A 14,344-nucleotide genomic window follows, 5' to 3' on the forward strand; every position below is an offset into this window, starting at 1 on the left:
AAGCAGCAGTGGAGAGATGGCACGTGGGGCGGGGGCCGAGGGGTTGGAAAGGCAGGATGTTTCACACGCACCACCGTGCTCCTCCCTCCTATAGATATTATATAGGGGCTCGAGGCTCCGTATGGAGCGGCGCGGCAGCGCATTCTGAGCACATCAAGGGATTAAAAACGCATTAAGACACGGTGTCCAAGGCAGTGCTTCTCAGCACAGAGAATGTGCATCTGTCACGAACACATACGCTCCGCAGAAGAGGCCAAGTAGCTCGCACACTATGTGGCATTTTTTTTTTCCCTTGGAACGGCTCGGGATAGATCCCAGACTGCCTTCCCAAGTGCACGAGGGCCACCGGCGCACAGCCCCAGAGCCGGAGCGCGGTCTGTGGGCCAGGCCACAGGGCTCCTCTGCTTCCATGTAATACTCATGTAAGGGCAGCCGACGCTCTGCCGAGGCTGTTGACTAAAACACGGGCCAGGGGACAGTGTGACGTCAGTCTGAAAGCCACCCAACATCCCCCCATCCCTTCCACATCTTTACAGCAAGTTGCATGAGAACATGCGCAGCTAAGACAGGTACAAACACCCTTCAAGACACTCGAGTCACCCCCAAGCTGTCTAGTCTCCTTGGGTTGATATTGCAGTTACCTCTTCATCCTCATCCTCATCTTCAACATCCAGGATACCCGAATCCTGCTCAGACATGGGGCTAGTGTTCTTTACCTCCAAATCTGAGCTTGCGCAGGCTTCTTTCTTGGACTTCTTTCCACTGCTTATCCTGGGGTGCTGTGATACAATATTGTCCAGGTTTCTTTGCTGCTGTGCCTAGAAAAAAAGCAGATTTCACGTTTTATGATAGCATCCTCAGACTTGCGTTTCTTTCTTTTTTTTTTTTTTCTCAGCCAAAAGATGCAATCGGACCTGAAATACGACAAATGAGGCAAAATAAAACACGCACTTAATGGAACTTTGAAATGTTATGTATTCCCTAACCCAGATATTCCAGAGAAACAGAAGATTCATTTCAAAACCATTTTAGTGATTATGCAACAACACAAACAATATTCTGACTCTTCACAAATCAAAATGCCAAACCCATCATACTGCCATATTGATCTATTTACAGCCCAGATGCAGAAATATTAGCCCATAGGCCATGTGGTGACTGTCACAGGCTAAATTAAAGGACCTACTTAACTGTTGGATTTGTTCCTCTCTTTTCAACCCGTGTCAGCACAAAACATTCCACATCTGGACCCCAGAGGTTCCTGAAAGCATTTCTGCGGGACCCCAGGAGATCTTAATTGCACGGTGCTCATTCGCAGAGCGATCTGCAAGAGGTCCCCGACCCACTGCTCGCAGCGGGAGCTCCCCGGGGCCACCGTTAGGGCGGCCTCCTCGACACCAGGTTTGCTCGTGGCTAGTGGACACGTCTGGCTATGGCAGCTCATCTTGGCTAGCGAGCACAGGGAAATCAGTGCCACTTTTGCAAGTGTCGTCCATGAAGGTCCAGGGGGAACCGCCTAGCGCCACCGTCCAAACTCTGGGTGCAAAATCATGTCTAACATGGGGGGAAAAGGTTGGGCCATCAAATTAGCTGCTTCTCTACATGAGGGCTTGTGCTCCACCGAAGAAAAAAATTAAGCATTCTGCCAACCTTGAATTTGTGCGGAGACACGCACAGTTTGCAGGATCTCTCGCATATTCCTCTATACAGCAAGGGAGGAAGATGTATGGAAATCATCCAGACGCCTTTCTAAAAAGCAGTCAGTTTAGATGGCGCAGATATATCAAACATACACATATACAAGCGTGTGTGTATATATATATACACACACATATATCATTATATTTATAGAAATTTCCTATACAAGCCGAACCAAGCCTGTACCGGAGGGTTTGATGGCTCCTGTGCAGCAGTCGCACGCACAGCTCGACCACCAGCAAGGTGGCCAGAAGACCCATCCAACTTCACACAGAAGACGGAATCCTAGAGACCCTGTTGCAGGTGGCCAACGAAGCCGCCTCAGATGGCCCTTCACTTTCGGCTCCTGCACTGCTTTTGCTGCAGCAGTATGGGAGCAGAAAAGGGGTTGGAAAACCCAAATCAAAAGGTTTTCAAGGAGAAAACTGCTGGGCTCTGCAGCTCGGTCGGCGGCGGCAGCAGCAGCGCCGGTCGCAGGCCCCGCGGCAGCACAATCTTGACCTCTAGTGGCTGCAGAGCAGCAGCATCGCTCCGGTTCAACGCGGGAACAGCTCCGAGGACGGCCGAGCAGGCTCGAGGGAAGATCTCTTGAGGGACGAGCCTCAACAATAGGCGTTTCTGCAAGAAAGCCGCAGAAAAGGTCCGCGCTAGCGCCGCTCGGGAGGGCAGCACTCGAAGCAGTTGGGCAAACGGACTGTTTTCTGCATTAGGAATCGCTAACTTCAGAGGCTCGACTCTATAGAAAGGCATTGCAACATCGCCTGAAAGAGAATTAGGACTTCAAAAAGGGGCAATGAGCGCTTGGTCCGTCTGAAGGCCACACAACAAAGAGATGCCAGGCTCGATTCGCCTCTCAGATACACCCATCCATGACATAAGTTACCCAAAAGAAGTGTAATGAAGCTGTAACACTGAATCCACTCTAAATGACACCAAAAGCAAGCCTGGCATCCTCATTAAAATCTCTCAGATTCATATAATCTTCCTTTTTTTTCCTTCCTCCCTCTAGAGAAGGGAAAATAAAAGAATTGGGAAAAAAAAAGCAAAATTCTGCATAAAACACAGACCCTGAAATGGGTCATTAACTGGGGCGTAGCAAGATCAGAGAGGAAAATGGAGCGGTCATGAGAGAGGAGACCGTTTCCGCACGCAGCCCAGGGGTGCCACGAGCTCTGCCGTCAGCTCCAAGCCTTCACACTCGGAATCTCAGCCCAAGCACAGGCTTGGTGTCAGCTGAGGCCCTTGCAGACGCGGTCTGCAAAGGCTTCTGTTGCTCCCCCAACTCTTTTCAAGCCAAGGCTGTTAATACCTGCCTCCTGCTCTGGGCTATGCCCTCAGGGACAGCGCGTAGAGCTCATGGTATCCAGTATTCCCGTGGCCCAGGAATTGGGTCCCTCTGGAAGAAGCTCTAGGTCAGGGAGTTCAGAGAGCAAACTCATAGCTTGTGTTTGGCTTTTATTTTTGTTGAGTAGTTTTAATTCAGTTCATGAACTGAAGTTTATCAGTAGAAGAATTTGGACATGAATTAAAACCCACAGACGTACTAGAAAAAAAAAAAAGTAGAAAGAAGAAACAAAAGAAACGCTCCACATTGCAGCGATCCACCACGAGCAGCCAGAGAGACGCTCCCAACAACTTCCACTCCTCCGTCCAGGGAGAGGCAGATTTTACCTTTACCAATCGGGGGAAAAGCAAAATTTCGGCATAGTAAGATGTTATCCAGTGCTTCCTGCTCCAAAAGCCTGAGCCTCCTTCAAATAAAATAGAACCAATCCTTCAAATTGGAGACCCAAGAGGAGGTCTCCAGCCTGGGGTGCTCCCTGGAAGCCCATGGCCATGCCAGCCCAGGGGGTCAGGCTGAGCTGCAGCTACCAAGAGCTCCAAGGCGGGAAAGATGGGGCAATCTGAGCACGTCCCGGCATCGGGAGCGACGCAAGGAGCACGCCAGGAAAAGCAGGGATCGCTTTGGCCATCCCACCGCCCCCCTCTGCCAGCAGGGAGCAGGAAGGACTGAAGTGACCTAGGGCACCAGCAGGCTCGGGTGAAGTCACCGAGGTTTCAGTTTCACCTGGCCAGAAGGGGGGAGCCGGGGAGAGGCGCGGAGGAGGCCGCTAAGGAGGAATTTACACTTAACGGCCCCGGAGCTCCACAGTTTGTCACTGTCTCCCTCTGCCGCATGCCCAGGATGAGAAGCGACGTGCGGAGCCGGCGCTCCGGGGTTTCCGGGCTCTGTTTGGCACGTGGGCATCCGCGGGGAGCCCTCCGGAGAACCCCGTGTTGGAAACTGCATCAAAGCGCAGGCGACAGCCCAGCGCGCCCCGTGCCAACCAGGCCAACCCAGCACGAGAGGCTTCCTCGAGGGACCAGGAGAAAATAAAACGAAGGAAAAATCCCCTCACCTTTTGGTGTGGTTTACATGAAAGCAAGTGCATTTTCTTATTATCCTGTCAAAGTGCCTCTATTACACAAGACTACGGATCTCTTGGCTCTCTGCTTAACGTGACATTTTAAAAAAAGAGAAGTTGGGCAACCCAACGCCTGCTCGGAGCCAACACTGCATTTAGCAAGAACACACAAAGCGCTGGGCTCCCGGAGCTGAAACTCCCTCCCTCCTTCCAAGCACAGTCGCATAACGAGCACCTGAGCTGGCCACCAATGGGACAGGACCCACGGCCTCCAAAATGACACCAAGGCCAGTCTGGACCATGGAGAAAGCAAACGAGCCTCCCCCTGGATAACCTGCTGCTTTGGATCTGGGCCAGGGACCTACTTTTGTGGAAGTAACAGCACCATGGGCTGGTCAAGGGACACCAAGAAGCTTCTGTTGGTTTTAGTAGTCAGTAGCTTTTCTTGGTGGAATGCACCAAGAAGGATCAATCTCTTGCTGCTGCTGCTTGAGAAAGGGAGGATCGAAATAACGAGGAAAATGAAGTAGCTTCATTACGTGTTTTCCATCCCTAACCATCAGCCTGTTACGTGACTTCCATGCTGTTCTGCCCAGAGCTCAATCCTCAGGGCTTTTCATCAAGTCTGACATTCAAGAGTTTTAAACACAAGTCCCTGTTTTCCAGCCCATCCCCACTTTGCTGCTTTCCAGGCGAAACTGTGGAGTCCCAGCCCGACGTTCACAAGCCATCACTTGGCTGAGCCACAAGCAGCCAAGCAAGAGCAATGAAGGGTACCAGCCCAGCACGCTGGCGAGAAGCAGAAGCTGGATTAAGCAGAGCAGCAGGACTGCTTGCGATTGAGTGAACATATCCCAAATTCCGCACACACATTCCGAGCAATGAAGCTGCAGATTCAAGCCGACTCGCGGAGCGGGCAGGGGTTCCTCTGAGCTTGAGCTCCAGAAACCATGTCCTTCAGCAGGGAACGCAGGCAGGCCACCTACGCGGGCAGCAACCCGCTTGAAAAGGGAAAAAAATCACATGGGTTTTATAGGGGTTTTATGGCTGTCTTATTTTTTGGCACTGGTGTGTCGATGTTGACAGGGCGCATGTCTTACCTCCAGTCACCTCCACCCACCAGCGAGCTGCCAGTATTTACTTTTAAGAAGAATCTAATTAGCTCTTTCCTGATGAGCCGGTAGATAAGCGCCGGCGAAGGCGGGTTGGTCGTGCAGGCAGTGCTGCCGTGGTCGGCGTCGGTGGTTTTGATTAGCGGCAGAGCGCTCGCTGCTCCCCTTGTTTTATAGACCCCTCTAATGGGCTGCGACGCACAACTTGAAAATATCGTTCCCCCATATCCCCAGGAATGGGATACATATTCCTTAAGCAGCATTACAAAAAGCAGACTAGCTACAGGGGAAGAAAGAAGGAAAGTTAATAAAAAATGACAGTAGGGCTGGCTCGCAGCCAGAGATCCATTTGAAAGTTATAAAACCCCTCTCAGATCAGATAAAAGCGTCTATTATTATTGCAAGGTGTAAACTCAACACGCCGACACGGCTTCTGTTTTGAGTTTTAACAAAAACCCCGGCGCTTGTCAGGATGATAAGAGGCTCTGCCCTCCGCTCGTGCGGAGTTAACTGGAGCTCACACGGCCCCGCGTGCCCGAGGGCCCCAGCAGCAGAGCAAACAGGGCCCGGGAGCAGCGGTTCGCCCGGATCTGGGGCTCGGGAGTTTGGAGACGGGAGCATCCAAAGCGGCGGCGCTCACTCCAGCCTGGATGTTTCTCCAATCTACCATCCATCTTCCCCAGGAGCAACCGTCCTCCCTCCTCGGACGCTAAAACCAGGCCGTGATGCTGCAGCGCGGGGTCCCAAATGTCGCCTTTGCACAAACTTCCGGCATTCCATGTGGGATTGAGAACCAGGGATTTTTCCCTCTGCTTTTGCCGGGTTAGCCTCATCCCTTCATCACCCCTCTCCTACGGGTTTTCCTTAGCCGCACACCTAGCTCCAAATTACTGGCATCCTTCATTGCAAAGAGCAACTTGGTTAATTCAGCATTTTATTATAAAAATAAATAAATAAAGCTGTAATGTTTCATGAGGACGCTCCTGCATTCCAGTACTTAAGAGAAAAGAATGAGCTATTAAGGCTTCAGTAATGCCCTTTCCTAGAAGCCGTAAAAAGAAGTGTATTGTATCAGTGTTGATAAAAGGAATCAGGCAGCCAAGTACTCCAGGTCAGCTGTGTAATAAAAGACAAAATGCTGTTTTTTCAAAGCAGGTCCTTGATGGACCCAAGTGTAGATGTGCACTTGCGTGCGACTCGATTGAGCTAGGATAATGCCGGCATCAGAAGTAGCTCGAGTGCATGATTAAAAAGTTAATTGATCACGTTTAAATGGAGTGGAGAAGCTGAGAATTTGACAGTCTGGCTCAAAGCAGAAGGAAGAACACAGCTCCCCCAGGGATTTCAGGTACTACACTCTAGGCAGTCCTTTAATGCTGCGTTTGGATCCAACGTTGAAAGGGTTTCTCCCTCCTTTATGAGACTCAACGATGACTCAAAGCAAAAGCAGGAGCTCCCAGGCTTCACTGAGCCTTGCAGGCAGCAAGCGGACTCCAACCAAACCTGCTCCCACATGAACAGGGCCAACACAGCCAACCAACGTGGATGCAGCCGGGTAGGACTAAGCCTTGGCCTTAGGAACTTCCTTGGCGTCAGGAACTCGAGCAATCATTTCCTGAGCAAGTTCCCATTTCAATGCACTCTCTGACAAGACAGACCCTTTTTCCAATATTGGAAAGAAAATACCCCACTACTCGCTCTAGCTCAGGTGCTGTCCTGTGATAAAACGGCAGCACTTCAGCCCTGTGGCCAGGACAACAACCTAGGTCAATTCCCCCTTCACCTGAAAGCACTGGAAAGACACTGCCCAAGGACATCCCAAAATGATCCCATCTACAGCCATTTGCAGGGGAAAAAAATCCCAATTCCATCTCAAACTGAAGAGGTGTTGGACTGCGAAGCTTTCTGAGACGTGACACACAGGTATGTAGAGAAACCGGTGTCAGCTTGACAACGGCTGAAGATCCAAGCTCTTCTGTGGTTTGGAGGTGCCACCACCTGCGTTGACACTGAACAAGGCTCCCCCGTGCACTCGTAATCCATCATGACACATGCAACACAACCTATTTGCAGAGCTGATTCCAACATTTCTGGGTGTTTTTCCTCTCATATTTCCTCCCTGTCTAGCGGGTAAGAAACTACCAAGGCTACTGGTACAGTAAGACACATCCTGCCCAATATCCCCAATTTTAGGCATCAAGAAATGGAAGCAGCAGCAGAGCTGCTCACTCGCCAGGACACCAAACAAGAATAACAGCTCACTGGGTCCCGGATCTTTGCTCTGCACTAACTTATCTTGACCAAACTGACCCTGAAAATTTGTTTTAAATTAAGCAGTTACAGAGTGTTAGTGCTCATATCCTGGCCTCAGTTAAGCTCACTATTGCACTCTCTGTGGGAGTTCCCAAGCAGCTCTGCTTCACACACCCTCCCTTCAGGCCTTGTCTGGCGTTTTGGAGATAAGTTTCCTTTCAAGATTCTGCCTTTGTTTCCATTTATCCGTCTGGTCTGAGTTTTTTTCCCTCACTAAAACAAAAACTCTGAGAAATTGTAATGTTCAAATCTAAGCACCTAACTTAGAGAGTCAGGACTATCCTGGAAGGATAAAGCCCTGAGCAAGGAGCCCTGGACAAAACAGTCCTTGGTCTGTCCACAAGGCAGCCTGTAAGTCTCTTATATGAGATCTGGGGAGATATCCTTTGGGACAGACTCACGGTTGGGATCTGCAGTCGGATCTCAGGCCGCATTCGCGATCACCTGAGATGATCAGCAGGCCTCCAACTATACCAGAGCGGCCATCAGCGTCCCAGGAATCACAGCAGAACTGTGGATGTTCCCTCCAACGCTGCCTACAGGAGGAACCTCACTAGCCTGCACCTAGCAACAGCTTCGACGGCGAATGTCACCCCACAGGCCAGCACTGATGACTCATCTGCTCTGAGATTCACCCAAAGAGCCTTTCAGAGGCCCATGGAGGCGCCGAGCTCTGTCTCATTAAAGTACAGCACAGCCACATCGGTAGGTCAAGTGACACTGAGGAGGCCAGTGACAGGACAAGGGGTAATGGGTACAAGTTGAAACACAGGAAGTTCCATCTCCATGTGAGGAAGAACTTCTTTCCTGTGAGGGTGCCAGAGCCCTGGCACAGGCTGCCCAGGGAGGCTGTGGAGTCTCCTTCTCTGGAGATCTTCAAAATTCGCCTGGATGCCACCCTGTGCCCCGTGCTCTGGGTGTCCCTGCTGGAGCAGGGGTTGGGCTGAGTGATCTCTAGAGGTCCCTGCCAGCCTCAACCATTCTGGGATTCTGTGATAAGGCAGCAACACGCTGCACCCTGCAGCAGATGCTCTATGGTGAGACTCCCGGTCACAAGAGACCTATCAGGGCGCTGGATGACAGTACGCTGGAGAGACTCTGAAACACTGACCACGTCTGGGCAGAACGTCTTGGACTAAAAGACTTCTTGAGAGTCCTTTGAGTCCTTGAGAACTTCTTCGAGTTCCATTTGCTGAGATATAGAACTGCTTTTCACCAGCAGACTGAGGTTGTAGACAACTGCAGCCTCAAAGCAGGTGGTGACACCAGGACAACTTCATATATGCACCAACGTACCAGAAACGCAAGCAGGAACACGGGGCAGGATCACTCGGCAGCTCGACACGGACCCAGAACAAACACAGAAACTGCCAGCATCTAGTTCATCTCTCCTGGGACACAGACACCAGAGTACCTCCACCTTCAGAACATTAAAAAGAGAGAAACCCTTCTTGGAACAAGGAACACTTCTTTCTGTTTAGGAATAACCCCTATGGTTTTTTTGATGAGAAACCCACAAAAAAGATGCCAAAAGGGCTGAGCCACAAAGACTAGCTTTCCTTGTTAAGTGCTAAATAGCTTTTTTCAAGAACAACCATCTTCTCCATGATCCAAAAGCTTCGGGGTAACAGGAGAAGAAAGAAGAACATTATTTTGTTATTCTGTTTTTGATTAATCAGAGAGTTAAGCAGCCTCCGCTTCTCCAAGTATGTTGACTATAATCCATACGAAAATTTCCCTGAAAAGCACTTTACAGACAGCTTAAACTTCCCTTGGCTTCCTTCATTTTGCACAGATTCCTCTGACACTTAAGCACAGCGGGTAATATCTTGACGATTGACAGTTTTTCTTCTTCTAAGCAGTTGCTCACCAAGGACAAGGCTGCTAAGCACAGGGGTTGGGCGGTTTAGGGAAGAGATTATGGAAGTGAACAACAACTTGACATATTCACCATACTGTGACAGTATTACTTGGTACAAAACGCACTCTCCAGACTCAATGAACGATCTTTTTAAGACATAAAAACGCATTTTTAGTCAACATATTATCTAAGTCTTTTCTATCACAGTATGTTCCCAAGACTTTTCTTCCCACGTTGACAGCTAATATTTGGCTTGTATCACAATTTTTAGCATTTATACTAGGAATAAATATAGAGATAAATTAAAGCTTCAGATGATCTCATCTTGTTTCTGTAAATCGACAAAAAAATCACCTTCAAAGCACTAAAAGTCAATGGAGAGTTAATTTTATTTTTGTTTTTAAAGTCCACGTTCAAATGCTCCCAACTTACATAACTCACAACCAGAAAAATCACGGAAGGTCCCAAGCCCTCTATTTACTGGACACCATCTGCCCTCTAAAGGCTCCTCGGGAAAGCGCACAGAGGCTGCTCCAAGCCACCACCTCTCTCGGTCACAGCCGTGGGTGCTTTTTGTAAGACAACGGGCTAGAAATGAAGGCCAGCATAAGGGTCATATACCCTATTATTATTTTTAAAAAATTTTCTCCCTTGCCTGTCACCCAAAACTTGCTCCGCTCTTCCACTATCAAACTGGATTCCATCATAACGTGGCCAAAGCCTAACAGAGCTCAACCTACACGGCTACAAGGGAGAAATCCTGACTTCACTGAACTTCAAAAAAACTCTGTCACTGACCTACTAGAGCCAGGATCACACCTCTATAGACAGGCTTGTTATGTGCAGCACGAGAGAAGAATATCAAGCATAAATCGGACAGAAGCAGACAGTGAACAGAACTGCGTCTTTCTTACCACGTTACATAATTTTGCAAGCCTCCAGCCAGAACAGCAGCAAAGACATTGCCAAATGAGCCTGTTTGCTAAGAATACGCATATGAAACATTCACTGCAACCATGAACATTACATACACAAGCCTTTGCCCTCAGTAACATCAGCGTTTACATCTTAGCAGGGAATCTGCCGCAGCTGGAAGACGGGAGAGCATCCGAGTTGGCCCTTGCTGGCTTATTTCCAAGGAGGGGAACCCACAGCCTTTCCCGTCCCCGGAGGCAGGAGCTCTTCCAAGCCAACGTGCCTCAGCAAGCCCCTCAAGTCTTTGGAGCATGATTTTCCCAATCAAAACGTGCCAACCTTGGCAACCCCACCGCAAACAGGGGTGGTAACGATCAACACCGCTATTCAGCAGACCCCAACACGCATCTTTTGCTCGTATTATGCATCACTCCGTAAATTCTGCCCGGGAATTCAGGAAGCATCATCTTGCATAAAACGCACTGCTCCAGCTCCATGCGTGTTTTGGACAATAATGTTTTCATACTGCACGCTGTGACTTTACACTGCAATTACTCATTACCAGCACAACACAAAGCAGAAGAGGAGCCGGGGAGAGGCCATTGCAGTTCAAAAGTCATCCCTTAAATGGTGATATAGAATTTATCACGTCAAAATACCCTGCAAGCCCAGAAATCTGCAGTCTCATCAGTGTACAGCTACTATAATGCAACCCCACGGCTTTTGTGAGGTGCGGGGTGCTTCTTCAGACCTAGACATCTCCAATCTGCACACTTCCTCCCCCTCTAAAATCCCTTCATGGGGATCCAACCAGGACCAGAGGCATCGCAGGCCACAAGGGACATTAGTGGCGTTCATGGGCATTATGGACTCTCCTTGTTTTCATGAGGGTATCTCAATAAGGATTAAAATAACCCATTATTGTAGACTGAAATTTTTGGCCAAAAGTACCTGCCACGGCAGATTTGATGGATTGCATGAGCCCATCTTGCCTGCAGACACCGCGTGCGGAGAGGATTTTCTGTTGAATTTCAGTGGAATTCATTGAAGTCATCACAGGGGTTTATAAATCAGCAGGACGCTTTGGTGACAAACTTCCTTCAGAGCAACATGTGGCACCCAAGAAAGGAGCCCAACCTGAAGGCATGCTTCAAAGCGCCCGGCCCGCGTCTCCCCCCGAAATATACTTGTACAAATGTTCAAGAAGAACAGAAAACACCCAGTTTCCAGGGCGTCATTTCTCACCCTCATTAAGCCCTTTACGATGGTTTGGATTTAAAGCCTGAAATTTCCAAGGGGTTGACCGTAGCCACACTTCCACCAGCATGGAAGCAATAGCAAAAAAATGACAAAGCACAAAAAGAAGAGAGGGAGGGAAGCCCACATGCAAATGATGCAGTAGAGGAAACCACCCCCTCAGCACAAACAAGCTTTAATCCCCCAAACGCGGAGCGACTCCCACGAGCTTCCATGAAGCTCTTCCACTCTCCAGGCCCTCTTTGAATACCACCCCGTCACAGTGACCTAATTATGCTTAATTAATCTTGCTTAATGATTTGTTTTCAAGAGTTCACTGAGGCAAAACAGAGCTAATACATGCACCGTCGCTAATAACTTAGGTAGAGGTTTCATCCCAAGTAACCTAAGGGTCTTCCCCAACAGGTCACCCTGTCACTCCTTTACAGATAGAGTAAAAAAATTCGTTCTCCACAGGGGCAAATGCCAAGAACTCCCAGTGATTGAGCCCAAAGTGCTGTGCTTAAATTTTCAGCGCTAAAATGCTGAAGAGTTTCTGCAGGGCGTCAGAATTATCTGTCACTGAGAGAAGAGGTGTTGCCCCTGGCTCACAAACCTGTACCCCAAGCACCAGGTACCAAAGCCTGCCCCATTATGAGGCAGGGCTGGCCCACACTTAAACTGGCAGACCTCAAAATTACAATTCCTTCTCTTTTAGAAAAAAAAGACCAAAATAAACAGCAGCTTTCATAAGAAAAAAAAAAGGCAATTAGAAAGTTAGCATTCTTCCAACTTCTTGTTAGTAAAAGTTTTACGACCCTCCAACATGTGGCACTCCGGCATAACACCCGGCGCAAGGTAAAATGCCCTTGTTTACCTTTCATAAATACAGCAACATTGCAGCGTTGGCTAAGACAGCCTGGTTCCTATTACCAGCTTTTTTCCATTTTAAATTTACTAGTTAATTTTATAGAAACAAATAAAGGGACCTGCGTATTATAAATCTATTAAGGATAAAGAACATACCTCTGAAGAGAACCACAAGAAAAATCTCGCACCTTCTCTCCATCCCTTTCCAATTTTAATTTATATACCATTAAAAATAATAATATTTTTAAAAAAAAGGAAAATAGTGCCTCTCAACTGAGCTGGGAGGTCCTCCCTGCGTCCCCTCCGCCACTGGCACATCTGTGGCACACTTGTTCGTAGCCAGACAACAATAACTGCCCTATCACTTTGGCAGGAAACTCCACCTGCTATTGATAAATAAAAAAAAATCAAAAATTTAAGTGGACTGTCATCTAGCCCCAAGATGAGGCTGGTAAGGGAAGTCGAAAACCAAAATTCAATATGGTCCTGACAGCTCGGCCTCCATCTGGAGTTAATGGAGCTGCACCTGCTTTTCACAAGGTGTGAACCTGATTCCCCAAAAGCACAAGGGATCCGGAGGAGCTGCCTCCAGCCAAGGCAACGGCAGCGAGGGCTCTCCATGTGGGAAGAGCGATGGAGGGAGAGAACGGAAGACAACTTGGCACCACCACAACCACCTCACCCTAAGGAAAAAGAGAGAGGTTGTTAGGTCTCAACACTACCACCCAGTGCCATGTGCTCCAGCATCATTGATAATTTAGACAAGTAGAAGCTGCTCTGTCAGGAGCTGCTGCAGAATGACGGAGAATTTGTTGGAGCAGACGTGTCGCTCCGAGCTGGACAGGTATCCCAGCACTCCCAGGCAGGCTGGTGCCTTCCTCTAGGAATCTGCGGCTCCTGGGAACCAGGAACCTCTTCCCACGGCGGATCTGGTGCGCACATGGGGCTGACGCAGGCGGTGCAACACGGCCATCAGCGTGTGCATGGGAACATCTCCAACCCCGCCAGCTCGCGTGCCGCCACAGTCATCGATTCCAGCATCGCGGCGTGAATCAAACGAGAAATATGCCCTGGCGACACACATTTCTCTTGCAAAATGTCTCATGGGCCATGAATTTTCAGGATGGCTCAAACTGCTGCAATCATTTCTAAGCCTACAACTAATTTCCAGCTCATCAGCTTTGGGAGTTTTACACATCTCCCATTTGTGCTCATCTTCTGAACACACTCCCAATCCCCTGAAGCTGCTCTACCCAACACTTAGCCCCTGAATGTTGTTACAAATGCAAGGATCACACTTAAAGGAACCTCTTTTCTGCCAATATGGACTCAGCGTTAAGGCTCTTAAAAAAAAGAAAAAACAAAAAGCAGTGGAGAACACAACTTTATGGACAACCATTGCATGCAGCAGACAGTGATGGACTAGTTGGCAAGACCAAACTTTTCTGGGTCTCTAGAACCTCATCAATTGAAAACACTAACTTATATTAGTGATTTCTGTTGGAGCAGAGAATCATTTTCTGAGCTCTGCAAGGTTACCAAGCAAAAGAGGACAAGGGACTGTGTTAGACCAGCCCCAGAAAAGCCTCCTGCAAATAATCAGAAAGTCTTCAAGAAGCTGGAATCTCCTCAGCCTCCAAATAAATTCCAAGCTGCCTTTTTTTCCCATTCCAAATAAAGTGGAAAGAGAGATCCTCCCATCTCCCAAACTGCTAAGTGACTTAATAATGTTGTTCTTGAAATGCTTTAGAGATACTTCAATGGAAAACAACAAATGGAATTTCATTCTAAAGCCTTGCAGGTCATTTAAGAGTCAGATCTACGGTTGCATTTGGTCCTGTTGGGGAAAAGTGCATCTGAGCACAGCTGCCACACAAGGCATTGAAAAGTACCCAAATGTGCTACCGTTTTTTTGCCTAGTGCTTTTTGCACGC

The 14,344-nt window shown here is 48.6% G+C and overlaps 1 protein-coding gene across 5 annotated transcripts in view; it reads right to left on the bottom strand.

Moving 5' to 3' along the window:
• EXOC6B (exocyst complex component 6B) overlaps window positions 1-14,344 on the bottom strand; it is a 215,576-nt gene that overhangs the window by 120,227 nt on the left and 81,005 nt on the right. For 4 of the 5 annotated variants that reach the window (XM_088536658.1, XM_088536656.1, XM_088536655.1 and 1 more), the window contains one exon: window positions 642-818. In XM_088536658.1, coding sequence (XP_088392784.1) covers window positions 642-818 — 177 coding nt within the window. The remainder of the gene's footprint in view (window positions 1-641; window positions 819-14,344) is intronic. The other variant, XM_088536657.1, reaches the window with a different exon arrangement.

This window comes from Tinamus guttatus, unplaced genomic scaffold (assembly GCF_059628265.1).
Source record: "Tinamus guttatus ecotype Peru unplaced genomic scaffold, ASM5962826v1 Tinamus_guttatus_pri_ptg000690l, whole genome shotgun sequence".
NCBI lineage: Eukaryota > Metazoa > Chordata > Aves > Tinamiformes > Tinamidae > Tinamus > Tinamus guttatus.